At 45.2% G+C, this 20,847-nt stretch overlaps 1 protein-coding gene across 3 annotated transcripts in view; it reads right to left on the bottom strand.

Moving 5' to 3' along the window:
* HIPK2 (homeodomain interacting protein kinase 2) overlaps positions 1-20,847 on the bottom strand; it is a 137,590-nt gene that overhangs the window by 14,776 nt on the left and 101,967 nt on the right. For 2 of the 3 annotated variants that reach the window (XM_068945012.1, XM_068945003.1), the window contains exons 4-11: positions 18,780-18,899; positions 17,952-18,038; positions 16,914-17,098; positions 13,516-13,678; positions 10,687-10,813; positions 8,741-8,862; positions 3,942-4,084; positions 3,020-3,199 (exon numbers count right to left, since the gene is read on the bottom strand). In XM_068945012.1, the coding sequence (XP_068801113.1) occupies positions 3,020-3,199; positions 3,942-4,084; positions 8,741-8,862; positions 10,687-10,813; positions 13,516-13,678; positions 16,914-17,098; positions 17,952-18,038; positions 18,780-18,899 (1,127 nt within the window). Of the gene's footprint in view, positions 1-3,019; positions 3,200-3,941; positions 4,085-8,740; positions 8,863-10,686; positions 10,907-13,515; positions 13,679-16,913; positions 17,099-17,951; positions 18,039-18,779; positions 18,900-20,847 lie in introns of all 3 variants that reach the window. The other variant, XM_068944997.1, reaches the window with a different exon arrangement.

Raw genomic sequence — 20,847 nt, 5'->3', positions numbered from 1 at the left:
GACTTATTATTATAATTGGCTGAATAGTTTCTTTCAGGAAAAAATTCAATTTTGTTTTTTCTCAGAAATGTCCAAATCAGAAATGCTGCCTCTTGGGAGTTCCTCGGCATGGTTTGTGCTGGGAGGTAAAGGCTAGTCACACAGCCCAGATGCACCAAAGACAGACAGGCCAGCATAGTATGGCTGTCACAGAAGAAAAAGTACTCAAATGATAATCCCTTTCTCATACACCTGAGGAGCTGCATGGATGCACCATGACTAGATATTAGCCTAAATACATATATCTTTTTTCTTCACTCAGAAAAAGCTAAAGGTAATTTTGGAATTTGTTGTGGAAAACAACAGGATTTATGAGCAAAAACTTTTTTTTTTAGTTGAAAATTCAATTTTCTGTTTAAAAATTTTTTTCGATTAACAAGCCAATGCTTCATACTCTAGGACAGGGGAGTCCCATCGATTACAGCACCCAGATGGGAAGGCGCAAACTCCATTTGTTCCATTTCATTTCCATGTGAGGCAGCAGATATAAATCAGATGGAAAAGAACAATCTTTATCATACCACGGAAAAAAATCCTCAAGCCCTGTTTTTTTCCAGTCTTCCTACTTCAGTTTACCTGCATGAAAAAGTACAAGAGGGCTCACTTTGGATCAGAGGTCTAAACACAAAATCTGTCCACCAAAGAGCGCAGCACATGCAAGTCTGCACTTGCAAATATTTATCAAAGCACACTGACTAACACTCATTTCACTAATTTCCCAAGTTTTCTTTTTTCCTTCTTTATTTTTAACTTGTACTTATTCTGCCCATTGCAGAACATTCACAGATTCAAAAAGAAAAAACAAAGTCTGGTTTTGTTCTACAGTGGGGCCTGGGCTGCATTTTCAGTTTGGCCTGAAAGCTAACAAAAAGAATAGGTGACATCTATCAAAAGGAAGTCGTTATGGACATATCGCACTATACCAACTTACACAGGGTCTTTTGCATAACAAATGACTGCACAGTAGCATTTGCAGTGCTTTTTGAATACCAATGAGCTGCATGGAGTACCCTTCTCTCAAAAGGAGCACGTTCCTCATTTGGATACAAAAGCATCACAATTAATGGAAAGGTAGAACCACAGAAACCAGTTGCTTGGAAAGTGTCTGATTCTTCCTTGACACAGATACCCTGCCCAGGAAGGGGGAAGGAAGAGGGGAGACCCCGCAAGGCCTATTTGTTGCAATAGGCACCCCCTTTTACTGGCTTGCTGGGGACGGAGCTGCCTCTGCTGTGCGTTAAGAATGGACTAAGACAGCTGGAGCCCACCCAAAGTAAATGCAACATTAGAAAGCAGATAAACGGGAAGGATTTAAACAGCGGCCTCTTAACCAGACTCAAACTGGTTGCAAACTCAGAACTCCCCTGGCCCCAGTCCAGTCACCCAGGAAAACCACAAGCTCCTCTGTTTTTATCACTGCACAAGCAGTAGCCCATTTTGGATCTCTCCCCTGCTCTGTTTTTTTGGGGTTTTTTGTTTTGTTTTTTTAAGAAAGGTAGCTCAGCAAAGGTGCTAGTTTCACAGTCCAGAAGACTTCTGCCAGAACAGTCATGCATACTTCTTAAACATCTGTGATAGGCATCCTACCGTTTCAGGTGTGCCCTGACATACTATGAGCCAGAACACAGCCTACCTCTCGCAGAGGCAAACAGCCCTAGAGGAGACAGATCCAAACATTTAAGGACTGCCCCTGTATGAGATGTCCTTATAAAATGCTCCCTATCTTATGCTGCCATGATTATGAAATGGTCAGCACAAATATCTGTTGCTGGTGTATAGTGCTATAAATCAGTAAATAGGGGCTAACCACCTATGTTAGGAGCCCTAAAGCCACCTCTATCCCCTGCTCTGCATGGCCTACAACTCATATACAACATGAGAACTCATATACTCAATATACATCATGCAATTGCTTTTGAAAAGGCAGATCCCGTGTGCACACGAGGCATATATTCTTGAAGATGTGGTCCCCGGACGGTGCAACTAGCCTGTGGAAGTGTGGACACTGTCCCTTAGGGGCGCTGCTTCGAGACCATGTGGGAAGGGAAGGTTTGGCAACTGGGCCTTGTGCCACACTGACACCAGCGCCTGAGAACATAGCTACATTTTTAATTATGGGGACCACAGGTAATCACAGTGGCATAATAAGCTGTATGAACATGGCCTGAGTCATCTGTCTTGGATCTCCTCCTGCACAGAGTGAGTGCTAGCTGAGTATTAAATGCAGCTGACTAGCTCTTACCCATCTACTCCCCATACCTGGCTGTACAAGATGTGAAGCAGTAAACAGTCCAGTCGCAAAAAGCATGATCTAGTAATTCATGGCCATGAAACAAACCTTACTTTGCCCCATAGATGTCAGTAAATACCATCCGTGTCAGCATGCTTGCATTTCAGTGCTGCATTCAGAACAACCCAGGGAAGGACTCTGTCTCACCAACACCATATAGTTCGCATGCGTGTGTCTGAACAGGGGATTGGCAAGAGGCACTTTGATCAAAACTCGTTTGTGAGGGCTTGCATAATTCACTTGTGGCTCTGCTACTCACAGATGATGTGGTCATCCCAAACACAGAGCATTAAAATTGCATGCCACCTACACCACCATGCAGTCTTTATTTATACCTTCTCTGTTCTATGTGTGTACAGGCACTGAAGTAGACATAATGGGGCTTTTAAGTGGTTCAATATCTACTAATTCTGCTAAGTCATCCCTTTAATGAGTTTCACCAAATGCAGCTGCACAGACTGCTGTTTGGGTGACTCCAGGTTTCCCACCGGAAACGGGGCAATACCCTGTCATGAAGCAGGAGGAGGAGACCCCATGGCCTGATTTTGCTCCCAGCCGTGCTACGGAAACACTACCCAGAGGCCACCGAGGCGAGCGAGGCCGAGCGCTGCAGAAAGGCAAGCTCCCTTTGGATGCAGCTGCATGCCCCGACCCCTGCTCTGGTGGGGCCGGGCAGCTGCATGCACTCACCGGGGCGCCGACTGGTGCTGCTTACTCTTCCTGGCGGAGGTGGTGGCGGCGGGTGGCTGGCGCATGACGTGAGCGACACCCACGTTCACGGGCTGGGCTGTGGGAAGAGTCACATGGCTAGCTAACAGCGCGGGCTGCTGCATGATGGGGTTATAGTGGCTGCCATGAGCGTGGGTGTTTCTGCAAAGGGGGAAGACAGGCACACGTTGGAAATGCAACCATCGGCTTTTTGTCAGCTCCTTAACAGGCTCCCACTAGCTTCACTGAGGCCCCCCCTCCTCCAGGGGCCTTTGAGATCTCATCTACAGCCCCACCACCTCACGCTGATGGGATTTCTCCCAGGAAGGAGCCTTCCCCCCAGAAGTGATTTAAGAGAGCACCTTGGGCATGATGCTCTGTTTCAAGGATTGCGAACTGAGAAGCTGCCCGTAGCTCAGGCAAACTGAGGCACAGCTGCGGGGTGCTGGGGGCTGCCACCTCCTCCCCTTCTTGCCCTGCTCCACAGCACTGGCCATCGCGAGACCCTGGCCCACTGGCCCGCTTTCCCCAAAGCCCCCAGAATTTTCTCCCGTCTTCCCCAGAATGGCAGAGCACTTCAGGGAGCCCTGAAATCCCACAGGAACAGGGGAAGGCTGAAAATGATGCTACGATTGAGAACAGACTGCTTATCTTTTTGCTAGGGAGAAAATTTGGTTTTGTCGTGCACTCTCCTGTGCCTACACAGGGTATCTGAAAGTGCTTCATGAAAATCAGTAGGTTGCTGAACCTCCACTGTCAAAAAGGCCACAGTCATGCACTCAATATTAGCTCTTATATACAAACCCTATCAGAAACTGCCCCGGTATGGAGGTCACCTCAGACATGCACATGTAGGGGTGCCTCACGGATGGGTATACACGTTCTGCAAGCGTTTCCCGTTTACCTCCAGTCTGCCAGTGGCTGGGTCCCAGCCATGGACTCTGGGATGACGGTCGCATGCTGGACAGACGTGTGGGTAGCAACTCCAGTCAGCTGCTGCCAGGCAGGAGGAAGCAGAATTTGCTGCGTGCCGCTGGGCCAGGCTTGCTGCGGACCAGAGGAAAAATTGGATCTTAACAAGAATCCTCACACATCGAGCATAAGCGGTGAGCCACACGCAGGTGGGACTCCTAATAATGATCATCATGATGACAGCAATAATATCTAGCTGTTATCTAACACTTTTCATTCATAGATCATAAATATTTTTAGGAAACTAGAGCAAAAGCAGTAAAAATTATCAATACAGAGAGCATAAAGGAGGGGAAAAAGTCCCAGCCTTCCAAAGCAGCAGCCATGCTGCAGGTTAAACTAGGAATAGGAGGAACTGAAAATGGTCTGCATTTGCACCTTTGCACCTTTTAATTTGGACCCTTCAGATCAACATGGTTCTCTGGTCTCATCAAATGGCCTTTTTCCTCACCACCCCAACAGAAGTTAAAGGACTTTAAGAACTTGAAGGAACTTAAAAAGAGGAAGAACTTTTCACGTATCAGAAAGGAGATTAAGGGGTTGAAAGGCTTGTGCAAGGAGAAAAAAAAAAAAGAGGAATTTAGGGTTACAAAAAGGGCATGTGTATCAGTCACCAGGTGCTCCACAGGAGGAAGACCTTGCTGAATGGGACAAGGAGTCCAGTCACCTGCTTCTTGCTGATCATGAATGCAGCCTGTATGAAGCCACACATCACATGCTTGTCCTCTCTGCAAGCTGTCTGGCTTTTTCTAAGCGGGTGCCCCACTTGTCAGGTGGAAATGTCTGCTCTGTGAGTTGGGCCATCCCTCTGCTATGCAATTATCCCTCCAGTTGCGCTGCCACAGGCATGACTCGGGTCATCCCGTGCTGATGGCTCCATACAGGAGTTGGATAATCTTTTGCAACCTGATGACATTCAGATTCCTTCAGAAAGAAACTTTGGCTACTACATGCTGCCTGAAGTAGCCCCAGCAGCTTCTCACTACCTGGGCTGGGCAGCGTGGGGACGTCGGCTCCAGCCCTCCTTCAGTCCAGCTGGCATCACTATATTGGGCCCATATAAAGTTGTATAATTCCAGTAAGGAGACTTAGTTTTAAAGATGGACTCTTCTCCCAGGCATGCGTTTGTCCCTATCTCCATCCTCACAAGAATCCTGTAAACCACTCCCCTAATCTGTGGGCCCTCTGCAATCCCCCGGTAAAAAAAAAAAAAAAAGTCTTCCCAAATCTGCTCCAAATTTTGATTGTATTGTAATTTTCCGCACTGCTGAGTTAGATGAAAAGGCTGCTACGGTGAGGCCTCTCAGCAACATCTGCAGAAGGAAAGCTGCAAAGGATGGACAGTCACAGAGCTCCCGAGAGCTGCTCACATCAGGATCTACAACCACAGGCTGGTGTTGGTCAGAGCAGGGAGGAGCAAGAGGCAAAGAGATGAAAGAGGAAGAAAGCTTTTTTTTTTTTTTTTTTTTAAAAAAAAAAACAGCTTTGATTAAAAGAGGCAACTAAACTATTGTTGCTCTCAGCCCCAGGAGACTACCTGGGTTTACTTGCAAAGAAAACTGCTTCCTCCCTTTTCAGGAAGGGAGCTCCTTTCCCTACTGCAGTACATAAATCTCGATTCAGTGCCAGGGTCCAGGCACAAATTCCTCACTTATTAGGTAAGGACCACTGAATCATTTAATCTGCAGATAAGACTCGTCTAGGCTGATCCACTAGCACAGTGCACAGTGCCTACACATGGGAGGCTTGTGCCTGCAGACTCAATCTGTTCTCAGTTATTGCATTATTGTGAAATTATGCCGCCATGGCTGAGTGCAGGTCTAGCCCCTGGACTCTAGAGGTGGCGTGTCCCCAGTGCGACTGAGCTCCCACCTCTGATGTAAAGCAAGAGCAACTAATGGAATAAGTGTGTTTGTTCTGAAAAATTGGTGCAAGTATTGTTGGGAAGGAGTTAAGGTGAGAGTAATTCAAGAATTCAAGGCATTATTCAAGGAGAGGGAACAGTTCTGGGTCACATCACAGAAGCACGCCAGAAAAACGTAGAGATCTGTCCCTTTTGAGATCTGAAGCAGCAAAAGTTTAGTAAAGACAGGAATCAGTCTCCTTTCACCTGTCTCTGTGCGTACAGCATGTGGATAATCTTGCTTGGGAGGATGAAAACAGACCCAGAGAAGTTAAAGTTAAGTTATTTTTGTCACTTGCCCTGCACCTTGCAGACTGCTTATTTTGCCTAAATCTCCACATCACAGGGTGCAATATGCAGCAGCTGAGAGAGATGATGCTGAAAACACCAGCATCATCTGAAGCCTCTGTCCTGGGCATACTTCCCGCCATCTAAAGCACCTGGAACTCCTTCCCTCCGCCCCACTTCCAAGATTCCCAACCCCATATAAAATACACAGGGAGAGCTGGACTCTGGCTGCCAGCTGCCCTCCGCACTGGGATGGTAAGGCTTTGCCAGCTGCAAGAGCCATCCTGACAAGGGCAAGCACAAGGACCCATGTTGTGATTCGCTGGTGGAGCAGAGACCAATGGCACCACACTGGGCTGGGAACACCAAGAGCAGTATTACACCTGACTCCCGTTCAGGGACACAAGTAAGGCAGCTCGAAGGACAGAAGTGAGCTCTGGAGGGACTACCCTCTTCCTACAGACAGTCTCTCTGGTAGTTGGAGCAATGGCATAGTCCAGGCTAAACAGTACTAAACAAGCAGCTGTGCATGAGAGGAATAGCTCTCTACTGAGAGAGAGACACATAGCTGTTCAGACATCAGATGCAACTACAATACATCACAAAGGAGCTGTGTTTTTCCATTCAGGAAGCTGGAATTGGGTACAGATTTGTTTATCAGACCAGCTGCTCAGCCTTAACTGAGCGAGGCCTGCGGACACCACATGCCACCAGCATCAGAGTGCCTTACCACCAGAGCAGAAGTCAGCATTTCTCACTGTGCAAGATAGACAGATATATCAGCAGACAGACTGCCTCTCTTTTATTAAATCAAAAATTAAAAAATCTATGCAAGGAGGAGCATTTCTCAGAAACAGCTTATATTCCCTTGTCTAAGTGACAATAAATAAAATGTCAATAGAAAGTACTAGAGGAGCAGTCCGTGAAACTGGAGGCCATGTAACAGGGACAGTACAGGAAATGGTAGGAAAGCTTCTCTTGAACACTCACTCCATGCAACCTGTCCAACAACCTGGACAAGGCCACCCTGAGAAGAAAAAAGGAACTGTAGGTCTTAAGATCTTTCAAGATCCTGTTGCCTTTAAGGTACTTCTGATCTGACCCTCATCCCCTTAACCCATGTTGCACAGCATGCCAAAAACGCAAAGGCCATATTTCTATGGCCCTCCGTAGGCCTGACTTTCAAAATGGTAGGTGCATGCAAAGTTACATCACCTACTTCATCGACCCCCAGGCTGGCTTTTTGCACAAGCAATAGGTGCTTGCAATTGTGCCTGCACAGACAGCTTCTCACTTTGAAATAGTTTCTGTTTCCCCTGCCTCTTAGACTCTCTTGTCCTACCAAAGAAGGGAGATGGCCCGTGTGGGATATTATGATAGGCGTCAACAGAGACGGATTCAGTGTTGCGGCAGGCTTATGTCAAGCAGACAGCCCTCTAACAAAGGCTCTCTTATTAGGAACGGGCAGGGCACATTAGCTAATGGAAATCGTACAGGCTGCAAGTTGTGTTTCAATTTGTCTTCTCCAGATAAGCTGGGTTGGCAGGTGGCAAAGGAAAGCAATTGCACCAACCATCAGTGGCACATCTTAACCCTGGCAATCCAACGCACAGACATAAACCTTGAAGTCTGCTGGTACTTGAGTGCGTATGAACACTCCAGCATTAATGAAAACATAATAAATCAACTAACCCTGAGCTAAAGGCAGGCGTTTTTGACTTCTAGATCATCTTTTCCAGGCTGCACAACTTGTAAGTATACTGGTTTGCGTTGCTGTCAGAGACATCCCTGTTATTGGCAGAAGTACCAAAGCACCAGCTGTTTAAAAACAGAAACTGAAACCAAGGAGGGGCAGATTCATTGAAGCTAGCACAAGGGGGAATAAACTACTCCTCCTTTCTGAGAAGCTGGAGTTCCCCTTAAGGAAGTGTATGTGATCAGCTGTACCCATTCACATTTGGGGTTTTTCTTGAGAAAGAATCATGCCTTTCCTGTGAAGGTCTTTTAGGCAACCGTGCCAAAAAGCGCGGCTGCCAAGGTGAGTTCCTCGGCTGCCTGGCCCTCGCCTCTGCCCCTCTACATCTCTCTCATAACTTAAGAATAGAGGGACACCTCATAAAATGGAAGGGTGTAAATGTAAAGCATGAAAGATGTTTTCCAGCAGCATACCATTCACCAGCACAATTCCTGGACACAAACTGCCACAGAGACCACGAGTTCAGGAGGATTCAGGAAGGTTCCTACTGATTCCTCCTCAGCAGAGGGTTGACGCAACTTCCTCTGAGGTTTCCCACTGATTTCGTGGAAGAGCAGGAGGAAAGCAGGTCTTTTAAAGACTTTTGCAACTCGCATCTAGCCCCTGAGCTGAATGGTGAACTGGGGGAGGGGCTGGACATTTCACACAAAACTGGAGACCCTTGTATGGCTGCCCTAGTCTCCAAACTGCATCACAGAAGGCCCTCAGAGAAAGATACTCTCCTCATCCTCCAGCTAGCTAATGAAAAATACCTGCTCTGCTTGGTCTCTTCAGAGCTTATTACCTGTGCGAGGAGTCCTGGCTGGATCTGAAGAGGCTGGGCCCCAGGAGCCTGAGTGACGATGGGAACAGCATTCTCCATCCGAACTGAGTACCCAGCATGCTTCGAAGGGGAGGCTTGTAACCCTGTTCCATGAGCACAGAAAGCATAGAATCAGCCATCAACAGCACCGCTAAGAAAGGAGGTCTGGTTTTCAGAGATGTCTAAGGCACTAGCTGATGTCCACTGAAATTGCAGTGCTCAGCACCTCTTTAAAAAAAAAAAAAAAAACCAAAAAAAACAAGCTCTGTGAATCCCATATATTCCACCTCAGCCCACAGACGTCCATCAGATGCTGGAAAACATGATACATGTATGAGGGTGCAGAAAATAAATTTTTAAAGCTATTAACAGATTAACTGAGTTCATGTTTTTAGGGTATCTCAAACCCTAAATACATCTCAATACAACGTGTAGAGGGAGAAAAGGAAGCGCGGGAGGGAATAGTTTCTCTTCCTAGATGTTCTCTGGTTTGATAACAGAAAATGTTTCTTGCTGGCTGAAAAACAAGACCATGTGGGAACGCTCTCTTGTGATGAAAGTGGGACAGGAATCCAGGACTGTGTATTCACTCAGCCTTGGCTTGGATAGGTGATTTGCTCTTGCACAGCTTCTCAAGAGTTTAAAAGGCTCTGATTAGAAAGCATAAGCTAATGCCCTCCAAACTCCAACCATTTGCTGGCGAAGCCTCACATTAGCCTAATTGCGCTGGAGAAAGCTTCCCACTCCACCACCTCAGTGCATGGCAGAGCCTACACTACCTCGTTGGCTTTAGAGCTTTCTCAAGACAGTAAGTGGAAGAAGTTCGCTTACATATTTTAGCAATACATTTCTGAAGTCAAACCCCTGAGATGCGTTTTAACTACATACAAAAGGTCTAGCTGAACTCCCCAAGTTCAAAGGAGCTTTGATAATCTTGCAGAGCATTTAATAAGTACCTAGAGACTGCTGCACAGACAGGCTTGGAGAAACGAAGAGCAGAAGTTGCACCAGCTGAACCACAGTCTGTTTAGACCACTTATTACAGATACCTGGCTAGTTTTTGAAAATTGCTACAGCATGTAAAGTCAAGAGAAGGACAAGTGACTAAGACTGATCATTACCCAGGCTGTCAGACAGGGCATCCATGCCAGTACAGAGGTAGACTTGGATCATTTAAGTGAGCCAACACTAGTAGACTAGTACTTCCAAATTCAAAGTAGGAACTAGTCCACAGAGTTGTTCCTGTTACAGTTACTTCCGTACAGTTATTGGGGTCACCTGCAGTGCATGGGCCTAGTCCAGACAGGCACATCTGGTCTGTGAATCAATACTCGTAACCTGAGAGCATGGAGCAATACCTTCCACTGGTATAAACAGGTAGAGCTGTTGTTTGCACCAGGGCTGGTGCTGATGCAATTGATGTGATAAATGGCCATGAGCATCTGTCAGCAGGGCAAACTCTCATTCTCGATAGCACTGTACTCCCTGCTGCATTAAACTCCTGAGCCCCTCTTTTAACACCTGCATCACAGAGAAGTGATTAACCACTTATTTACACACTGATTTCCGGTTGTGGGGGGGGTAGTGTTTTCATGTTTACCACAATGAGGCAGAAGCTCCTCAAACTGTTCTGCTCAGGGCAAAGAATGGTAGAAATCACATATCCTCCCCCTGACCACTTTTTAGTGCCTGTCCATTGTTTTAGACTAGCCACATCCAGCACAAGGCACGAAGGCCCACAAGATCATATTTCATCCTGTTGAGACCTAAGTAACCCGCAACGACCTTATTACTCATATTTACTAGGCCAGTAATTTTACTTCTAGATGATCTGTACTAAGGAAAGTTTGTTTCAAAGCAGAGCTACATGAAACAGCAGTGGGGAGGAGGGCAGGGGCTGGCTGAGATGTGGCGGGGCTATCACATACCTTGGAAGCCTGGTGGGCAGACGATGAGAGCTTGCTGGAAGGGGTCGGGCCGGGCACAGATCTGCGCTGTTCCTGTCTGCAGGGGCATGCTCCGCTGGGCCACCGCAGCCATGGACGCCGCTGAGGGCTGGTAGAGTGCAGATTGGTAATTTAGTATGGAGACTTCAGGGTTGGCTAAGGAAATAGTGGCACTGGAGGAGGTGGGAGCCAGGTTGGTAGTCTAAAGGAATGATGGGAATTAAACAAAAAAACAAACAAAAAATGAGGGAGATGGGTACGTTGGAAGAAGCGAAATCCAAAAGAAAAAAACAAGTAAAAATAGTATAAAATAAAATTAAAAAATTCAAACAAAAACCAGCAAACCAAAAATAAATGAGGAGCAGAACAGGACACTGAGGAGCACAGAGGCAAGGGCAGCGACAGGGAAAGGAGCACCTTCTCGGTGAATAACTGCAGTTGTGCCACACTGAGGTGCCTCCAGCCACACCACAGTGCTGTGCACTGCTCAGAGATGTAGGGCATTCTCCAGAGCAGAACTGTATCCCCCTTTATCCCCAAGCTAGCTTTGATTTACAGACTATGTAGGATGAGTACAGGAAATGGTACTATCCCCAAATGAAGTTGTTGTTCTCCCCTCACGCACACAGCTTTGGAATAAATTGGCATTTCTGAGGTAAAAGCAGCTCAGCACCTCCATGCCCTGCCAAACCTCACCCTAAGAGGGGAGACTCATTCTAGCCTCTCCTCTACCTTGTACCTAAGGCAGTTCAGGCCCCTTGGATTATGTTTTAAATTTGAAGGAATCAGAAGGCACAGTATTAGGTAATGGTAACGCTTCCAAAGTCCAAATTTCACTTAGCTTACCATTAAAATCACTCAGAGTAGAAACTCTGGCAGGGGATATTGCAAAGTCACAAAAACCAGCCCAGGTTTCTGCAAAACATTTATAAATCTTAGAGTGATTTGTGTTTTACTGGGATTGAGTCTGTAACAGCTGCAGGCAAACAACCCCTCAACAGCTTTGCCACCGCTCTATAAAAGCACATGCCTAAGGGAGCAGGATCCACCAAACCAGAGTCCACCTGAGCCATCCCTGCCACCCCTCCCATTCAAACACAGCAGAAGCAGTGCTGGCGATACATCAGACAACGCATATCTCACGGTGAACGTATGAACAAGATCAAGAAGAGGCTGCAGGAGGCAGCAGGCTCAGCGTTACCTGCTGCCCTCTTCGCTGGTGGGCCTGGGAGGTGTACCTGGGCTGCACTGCCACTGCTGCTGCATGCTAGGGGGACAAACTTTTCTGCCTCCTCCTCCTCTCTCTGCGCAGAAGCAGAGAAGTGCAATCTGCTCCCTTCTACAACACACCAAGCAGCACCCCGACGGCTCACATACTGATACGCTCAGGAGTCACAGCTGGGGAAGGAGGCAAAACCTCGAGGTTTTGCACAGGTAGGAAGCACCCAGGAGCCAAGATGAGTGGTATGGTGAAGTGGATGGTGAAAGGTCTGGAGCTTGTTCAGACTGAAATTCCCTTCCCGGACATGCTTCTACCGCCTCTAGGAACCATGGCGATACCAGTTCTGCTCACAACACACGCCCCTCAGGAGAATCTAGAGATTACTCACTGACCTCGTCACCATTGCTTTGCTAACAGAGAATCCTAACACCGTGAGTTGCGAGGAAACGAAAGCAAGTCTGCATTTCCCACTAGCAACTGTGGTATGAAGAGCGCGTAGCACAAATTTATTCTTTAGTCAGCATCTCAGAAACAGTCAAGAATGGATACCAGTGTTTATAACCAGTGCTCTATTACAGTAAACCACGACCTATCTCTGTATGCAACTGCCAATGAATTGTTCCAAAAGACCTTACGTAACCGCGTGCACTGAAGGACTGAGTCATGAAGTCTGGGTTTCTAAGTGACAGAGGAACACTCTGTACGTCTACGCAGAGTCTTTTAGCTCCTTTGCTTCTGAAATACCGAGTGCCAACGCCACACTGCCACTGGCAATCTCTAGAACGAATCTCCGGCAGCCTGTTCCAGGAAGGCCGAAAGGACGGTAGCTATTTCTTGTGCTTCAGCCTCCCAGCGTCCTGTCCCTGGAGAGTTTCCTTTCACTGTTGTTATACAGTGCCACAGTTAATGATTTAGCCTGCTGGTCATGTAAGATTTGTCAGCATAGTAACCCCCAAAACTGAGATGTTTAAAACTAATACAGGAATGAAAAGTATGACTACAAAGCCAGAGCCCACCAAGGCAAAGTGCAACATGTTCGGAGCAGGCGTAGGTGCACACACCTGGTTGGGGTAACAGGATCCCCAAGGCAAGTGTGGCACCTGGAGTAAAACCAGTGACAGATAAGAATAAACATTGCCACTAAACTCATCTTTCCTGCTGATCTGTTACAGTGTCATGTCTGCTACAGAAGGCTTTAAATTCTTTTTACCTTAATACTAATTTGCAGAAGTGCTGTAAGATCAAATACTTCTGCCTGATCCGCTGAGTGCGGTCCTGCTTGTTGCACTATGGGACTAATGAGCTTTTCCCCAGAGCAACCTCCCAGGTAAGCAGGATTTATCACCCCCAGCGACAACATAGGCAATGAAGGCAACATTTGCCAATCATGCAAAATGCCATGAAATTGCTGCTTGCCTGAAGAAAAGAGAATGAAGAAGAGCTAAGGAAGCTCACAGGAAGAGCTGACAGTAAAAAGGCACCATCTTTTTTGCAGGCAGGTAAAATGGGCCGCTACCTTTGCGTTTCGCCTTCTAGGACCCACTGACATGAACGTTTCAGGCACTGGGTGCTTCTGATGATGCTCTTACCTGGTTGTGGACCGTGTTCAGCTGGTTGTTAAAAGTCATGGTCAAGTTGGTAGATGTGCTTGGGGCTACGTGGGTGATGAATGGCGTCTTGCTCTGGTTCACGGTGTCGTACATATTCACCCGCCGCTTGCAAATCTCCATGTTCTGGAAGCAGGACTTGACACTGTATAAGAAAAGGGATAACAAGTAAGGGAAAGAAAATAAACTAACCAGCCAATCAACAAAGTTAACAGCTCATGACAGCAGCCAAACATAAGGCCTCAAAGGCAGGCTTGGCACTTTTCTAGGCTCATAAGTGCTTTGCTATTTTATGTGCGTCTCTCTCAAAAAGTGTTAGTCTCTGTCAACCAGCCTTAACCAGTTAACCTCGCCTGGACTGAAAAGGGCCAAGGGGGTGTCAAGGGAAAGACTGCTTTCCTCCTTTGGTGTATGTCTAAGGTGGTTTTAGAAGGATTTTGCAGGGAAGGGTTTTACTGTTTTTGGTCACTGAGACACCTGAAAAATCTTATATGCCCCTTTTAAAAAAAAGTAACTCACTGAGACCTTGATCCAGCGAAGCGGTTAAAACATTGTCCCTGTCTGACTAAGCACATCCACAGATGCTTATCTTAAAGCACATGAGTTGTCCTGCTGCAGTCAATGGGACAATTTTACGCCAAAAGGTTATGCCAAATCAGATTCATCAACACCCTCAGGAAATCATGTTCTGACGTTATCTCGACTGAGAATCAGCTCTTGGGGCAAAGAACACAGCCTCTCTCTCTACACAAAATTGTCTTTAAATGTTATTGATATGGCAATGGAAATTTTGGGAAGTATCATATTTTGTATTCTCAATAAAGCAAATGCTGCACTGCTCCAGCACTCTAGGTGTCTGGTAGGTGGAACTATCAATATTTCATTTTTATAACTGGGATGCCAAGGCATACAGTGGTTTAAGAAATAACGCCATAGTGATCTTGTGCAAAACTATTTTTTATAAAATCTCAATTCTCCAAGGTCCAAAAACCAATACAGATATTACCACAATTTTTCCACAACCCACAACTTGGTTGTGAACCACAACTCAAAAAAGTATAAACTGATTTATTTTACTTCAACCATTCAAAGTAATAAAAGAGCTGTAAAAATGGGGTGTACGTTTGTATACAGAATTTCCTTTGTAACGATCTAAGCTGCTGGAGGTAGGGTGAGTAAAGATTTCCTCATGTCACCTGACTTTTACGGAAAAAAAGTCCCTTTTTCTTGTTAGTGCAGTAATTAACTTTATCTGTAACAGCAGAAACACGCTGATGGAACATGCTCACGTGATCACTAGGGTTGGTCAGGAAGAGGACCTACAAGTCCTTATGCCTGTCTCGTCTGTGACTCACATGATCATCTTTCCTCTCCTACAGGTAATTCTGATTACTGTATCTGTTCAATAAATATTTGCAGATAAGGGATATGCAAGACTGCGCATAGATGTTCATTATGTGCATTCTTTCAAAGAACTATGAAGTACGCACAACTTATAGAGCATTTAGAAAAGTCAAACACTTATATCAAATGAATATACTATTGGATTGCCTTTTTCCAGTCAGGTATGACTATAACTCCCCCTCCAAAAGGGGAAAGCACTGGAAAGAGCATATATTCTGTACGTGGCAAATCACATGCATTACCAAAAGATTTTATATAACAACATATACTCTCTGTTAATGTAATTCTGTGTTCTCATTGCCTTAAAAAAGAAAAAGGCACAGAGCAAAACAGGATGGAAAGACTGAGGAGTATGCAACAGTTCAAGATCCACGCAGTCAAATATGTGAAACGGAGTTAAAGTCGCTTTGCTGCTTGTTTGGAACGAAGCAGAACAATCCCTCACGGGCTGCTTGAACTTACAGCCTCTCTGAAGCACACCACAACAGAAACTCCTTCCAGAAGCTCCATCCTCTATGTATTTTCACTTCCTCTGCTGCCTGATTTACTTTCAAGAGAGATTACAACTCCCAGCATCTCGTGAGGCTTTGAAGTTTCTATACTCAAAATCACAGGCACTCACGGACAAAATTTCTATCAATCTGCCATACTGGCTACAGTTTATTGCTCGCCACTTCCAACGTAGAGGGGCTACTTGGGGTTACGCACCCAGCTGGCACAACATTTCGTATTCAGGGACCTGGTGCTGAGCTCTTTACTCAGGTAAAATTCTCACTGACGCTGGCCTCAATGACATTTTCAGCCTTTCTGGGGCTTTGCCTGAGCAGCCACAAGTGAGAGCTCCAGAAATGAAGAGCTGCTTACAGTCTGTTTCATTAGACTGATGGCAATGGATTAGGCCACAAATCTCTCAAATCCTACACAATCAGTCGCTGCACATTAAGAAGGACCACCACAAATTAAAAGCCTTTTGTATATAATGCTAATACTGTCAGAAAATGTTGTCATTTTTTATTTATGAATGGTTTTACATGAAAGTTACTTTTTCTCCATTTAGCACAACAATCTATCTCCCTTCTCGTCTGCATTACTTTTGTCGCTTGGTATCTATTTATAGACAACAGCGCTCAAAGATGTCTCTGCAGGGTAAGTCTGGGTTTAAACAGATCAAGCGCTCACTACCTTCTAGTAAGCACCTGCTCTTTTCTTGTGATAAATGCAAGGAAAAGGCAGCTATAACTCTTTCACAGAGGGGGAACTACCTTAACTGAACTTGACATACCACAGGTAAGAGCACACATACGGGCAGGAGAGCTGACGCACAGTAACCTGCCGCTCTGCAGCATCCACACAAACATCCTCTAAGGCAGGTAAGCAACTCCCATTACGTTTGCACTTGGGCTCCTCATAGCCTTTAACTATCCATACATACAGCACCCAATGAGGTACAGTGCCGTGCTAGTAACTGTTCTGCTGATGAGGTCAAAGCTGCAGCAAAGCTGAAAACTGAACTCGTTTCCCCATTGCCTCTTCCCTTAAAAGGCAAACAGCCCCAAATTGACCCTTGCAAAATGGGAAGGCTCTGGGATGAAGGGTCCGCTCCCCTCGCAGATAAGGTTGATTACTGCACTGACAATCAGGGCTATATTACTTTGAAATATACTGATACATTCAGCACTAATTGCATAATCTCTTCTGCATGTTAATGCAAACATATGTAATTATTGAATATTTACATAATGAATGTAGCATATTCTGCAGTGTTTTAAATGCCAAGCACCTACAACACAATTCTTGCTACCTGAGAGTTGACAATCATCTTTTTTTTTTTTTTAAACCAGAAAAAGATTAAAAGATTAAAATTTCAGGCTTAAACTTTAACAATGCCCCTCAGATATGTCTACTAGGTCTCAACCACAGTCCACTTTCCCCTTCACCCTCTAATCCAAAATCCAAGGGAAAGCAAAGCCACATACTGTGTGCTGTGAGGAAAATCCAGCAAGTGCGTCATGGTGACAAAAGGATGGTTCAGAGTTTCAATGGGTGTTATTCTCTTATCTGCATCTATCGTCAACATCTTCTTTAACAGATCTATAAACTCCCGCCGGTCTGCCTTTTCCACCAACATATCACTTCCTTCCAAATCTGTTGTCATATTCACCTAAAGGAGAAAGGACAAGGATGACAGCTAAAAGGGAAAAGCAGATGGTCAGGTTTCCAGCAAACCATGTTTACTCCTGGCTAGCACACGTGTCCTGCGAGCTTCTTTATCGAAAGCAGTAGTTGCTGAAGTCGCAGAAAAGACTCTGAGGCCACTAGTCACACCGTCATCTGGCTTGTGCGTGTCAGATCTCTAGACAGACTGTAAAGTGTTCAGCTTGCTTGGGTCAATGGCTAATGAAACACTTAGTCACCCTCCACTGAGGATGGACAGCTTCCATGTGGTAGCAGGCAAGCTCTGGCACTCAGTATATTTATCATATAAAAGATGGTGCAATCAGATACCTAACTATGTGTCCTGTAAGCAAAAAAATATGTATAAACATAAATAAAAATTGTCAGTAAGTTTATAGAAAACATCTCTATTCATGTATCAGGTGCCAGGAGAAAAACCTCATGTTATTTCATCCATTTATTAAAATCCCTCCTGATCTCAGTCCTCCATCTCTGCATGCCTGCTAACGAATGCTACAATATCTGGACTTCCCTAACACAAACGCCAGACACGCAGTTGCAGGAGTGGTTATGTTGGAATTGGCTTTCACAGCCAGGAGGAATCCACACAACAAAGTAGTGCTACCGCGCCCCCAAAAACCCACATTTCACAGACAGCACGCTCTTTTACAAACAGGGCAAATAATTTCAGTCTTACCGTTTTACTAATGGAGATACTAAAGTACAGACAAGTTAAGCACAAGAATAGGATACACTGGGAAACCACGTAGTCCCCCTTTGCTGGTGTTGCCCCAAAGCATACGAAGCATATCTTGCTAGTTACTCACCAGCGCTCTTACCTGTGCCATATCATCCAAACAGTTGAAAATATACTTCCTTGCTTCCTTCGACTTAATCCCCGTCTCTGCCTCATGATCATCTGGCGTCTGCTCAAAACAAGAGAAAGGCATTGAGTAGCACTGCCCCGCAGCCAGCTACGGGTTACATGCCAGCTCCAGCCCGTGTCCCACCCTGCCCTCACCAGGGCACCACCTGTCTCTTGCTTGAATAGGCAGCCTAAGTGTTATCTCCACCATGTTTATATGACAGCTTTTATGTCACAGTGTGTCCCCAAGTGCTTTCTCTGTTCTTTTTCACTTCATAAGATTCTCCCAACTATCATGAGAGTCCCAAGAGGCTCCTACACCACTCCAGTTTGAGGCTCAGCATCTCATCCTTGCAGCCAGAAGCCCACTGGCCTCTCTTCTTGAGGACTTGCTGCTGATTGCAGCCCGACATGCTGCTACAAGTAACTCAAGGCCCATTTGCATTACTAGCTGTTTTGACTATTAGGAGTAAACGCCTTCCCCTCTTCCTCCACAACGTGGTAGATATTACAGCAAATTCTGCCCAGGACAGGTTTCATTTAAATTACATATCACTTCACTGACTACTTAGGGGAGACTTCCAGGATAACGTTGGACTTAAATTTCCCACAACGGGGGTACCAATGAGGTAAGCTAAGGGTTGCAGACTTCTGTTACGGCAGTTTTACCTTGGGATATACCCACTCCAACGTCTGTGCTGCATTGCAAAAAGCAGCAACCCAGGTTCGGAGGTGAACTGAATGTCTCTCCACTTCCAACCAACAATTGCAAGGTAAAATAAACAAGGGAAGGTCTTCCTACCTTCAGCCTCCACAAAGGATATGGTGAGTCTGTGTCCCTGTTGAAAAACCTTGTAGTCTTTGTCCCTGCACTCAATAAATACTCTGCTGGTAAGCCCTGTGTCTGTGAAATATAGCGGATCTGTAAGAGAAGGATGAGAGGTCACTGTTCATCCTGTGAAGATCTCTGGAGGTCTTCCTTGGAGAAGGGCAGGAGACATTTAAGACAACAGAATAAAGAAAGAAAGAAAGAAAACGTAGTGAACTGTCAGACTTCACCAAAATAACCCCACTAAAAGGAATGACAGGAAAGAGAATTCCCTTACAGCATTCCTCCAGTTATCATTTACATCTATGGAAACTTACCCTTACCATATTCTCCCACAAAGTCTATGGCTAAAGAGAGAAAAGTCCCTAGATGTATTTTTCACTGCCTTGCACCTTTTTATGTCACACACTCTTCTCCAGGAGGTAATTTCAATAATTTGATATTTGTGCTTGGCTTCTGTTGTTTCGCTTTCCCAGCTGAGAGCACAGCCTCTCCTAGGGGCAGTTTGAAGTTCAAAACAGAAAACTATGAAGTGAGTATCTTTGAACTTAGATGAAATATACATTCAAACAAACCAAAACCCTCATGGTGCGTAAAGTACTTCATTTCCATTGCCGACACGACTTCACTTGTCATTGGAGTTACTTCCGTGGATTTGACCTTGCTGGCATTCACACAGCACAAAGATGCTACACATGTGTTTCTAAGATATCAGACTTAAATTTATTTATTCAAAGCAGAAAAGGTATGTGATTACATAATTAAAGACTGACATAACACATGCCTGGAGTGGCACATGAAACCTTAACTTTCTGCATATGGCATTTCCTGACTTCTGAATGCTTCACTCTGTAAAACTTAATATTCATCGACTGAACAAAGTTCTACAGAAGAATGCAAAGCATTTTTGAAAGAAAAGACAGAGAGCGGTAAAAAAATAAAGGCATAAAAAGCAGCTGTGGTTTCAAAGACTTCAAAACACAATCCTGGCTCATTCAGAGTGCCTTGCTTGGCTCTGCAGCTGCTTAGGTCCACTGGAGCCTGTGCACCTTAGAAACTTCAGGAGCCTTCCTGCCGCCCAGCATCAGGGTTGCAAAGTGACACAGGCTGCAGTGAAGGGCCACGCTCAACCCCTGCCCACTTTCCAGCTCCCCAGGAGCCCTCACGGTACTTTACCAGAGGAAACTTGGCGCTGTGTAGTTAAGCTGGGTAGTACATACGGTGATTTCTTTTTCAGCTGTGTGCTTTATGAGTTTTTGGGGGGAGGAGGAGGAAGTCTACTCTTCATGTTTGGTATGTGATTTTCAAAGGCTTGCAAGTTTTTCAGCTACATCTGATTTCCTTTGGAATTGCTAATGGCACTGCTCCTTACTGCAGGTTATTTCCCTGCCAAATTTCACCTTTTAAATAGTATTTTTCAGTCAGAGCTTTAAAAAGAAGAGTCAAAGAAATGTTTTCATATATGAGAATCTTATTTATTACCTTGCCTTTTTAAAAAAAAATTTCTAATATCAAAAATATCCCTTTCAGGCCACATTTGCAGATAGCTAAGGTGGTCTGTAAAAAGATTATTAGATTGGAAACCATTCCGCAGCCTTGACTCTAGAAGCTGCTGCATTATCTGTTTTAGAACTACAAAAGGAGCATAAAAGTCTACAGGGAGAAAACCACGACAGCGTATATTAACTAGAACACTGCACCACTGTGAACATTCGCTTTGTTGTCGTTGCTTTTAATATACATCCTCATAAAAGGAATTATGAAATGCAGTAGAGTCCATGCAATCTAACAAATAAACCTTTATTTAATACTTGCTGTTACAGTAGAGAAAGGATGTCTGCTCTGTTCAGTGATAAGATATGTAGGGAGCTCTCTACTCAACAGGAATGTTTACTCTTGATTGAGAGCTCACTTAGACGGTCAGTTCCTAAAAGTCATCGTACTAAATAGCTTATTGGTTGCCTAGAATATGACAGGTGGATAATGAAAAAGTTGACGTAAGAGGGTAAAAATCATATGCAAGTATCTCCTGTTAGCAAAA

Source organism: Struthio camelus, chromosome 1 (assembly GCF_040807025.1).
Source record: "Struthio camelus isolate bStrCam1 chromosome 1, bStrCam1.hap1, whole genome shotgun sequence".
Lineage (NCBI taxonomy): Eukaryota > Metazoa > Chordata > Aves > Struthioniformes > Struthionidae > Struthio > Struthio camelus.
Note: the sequence above shows the minus strand (reverse complement) of the source record. Positions and strands in the feature narration are given on the sequence as shown.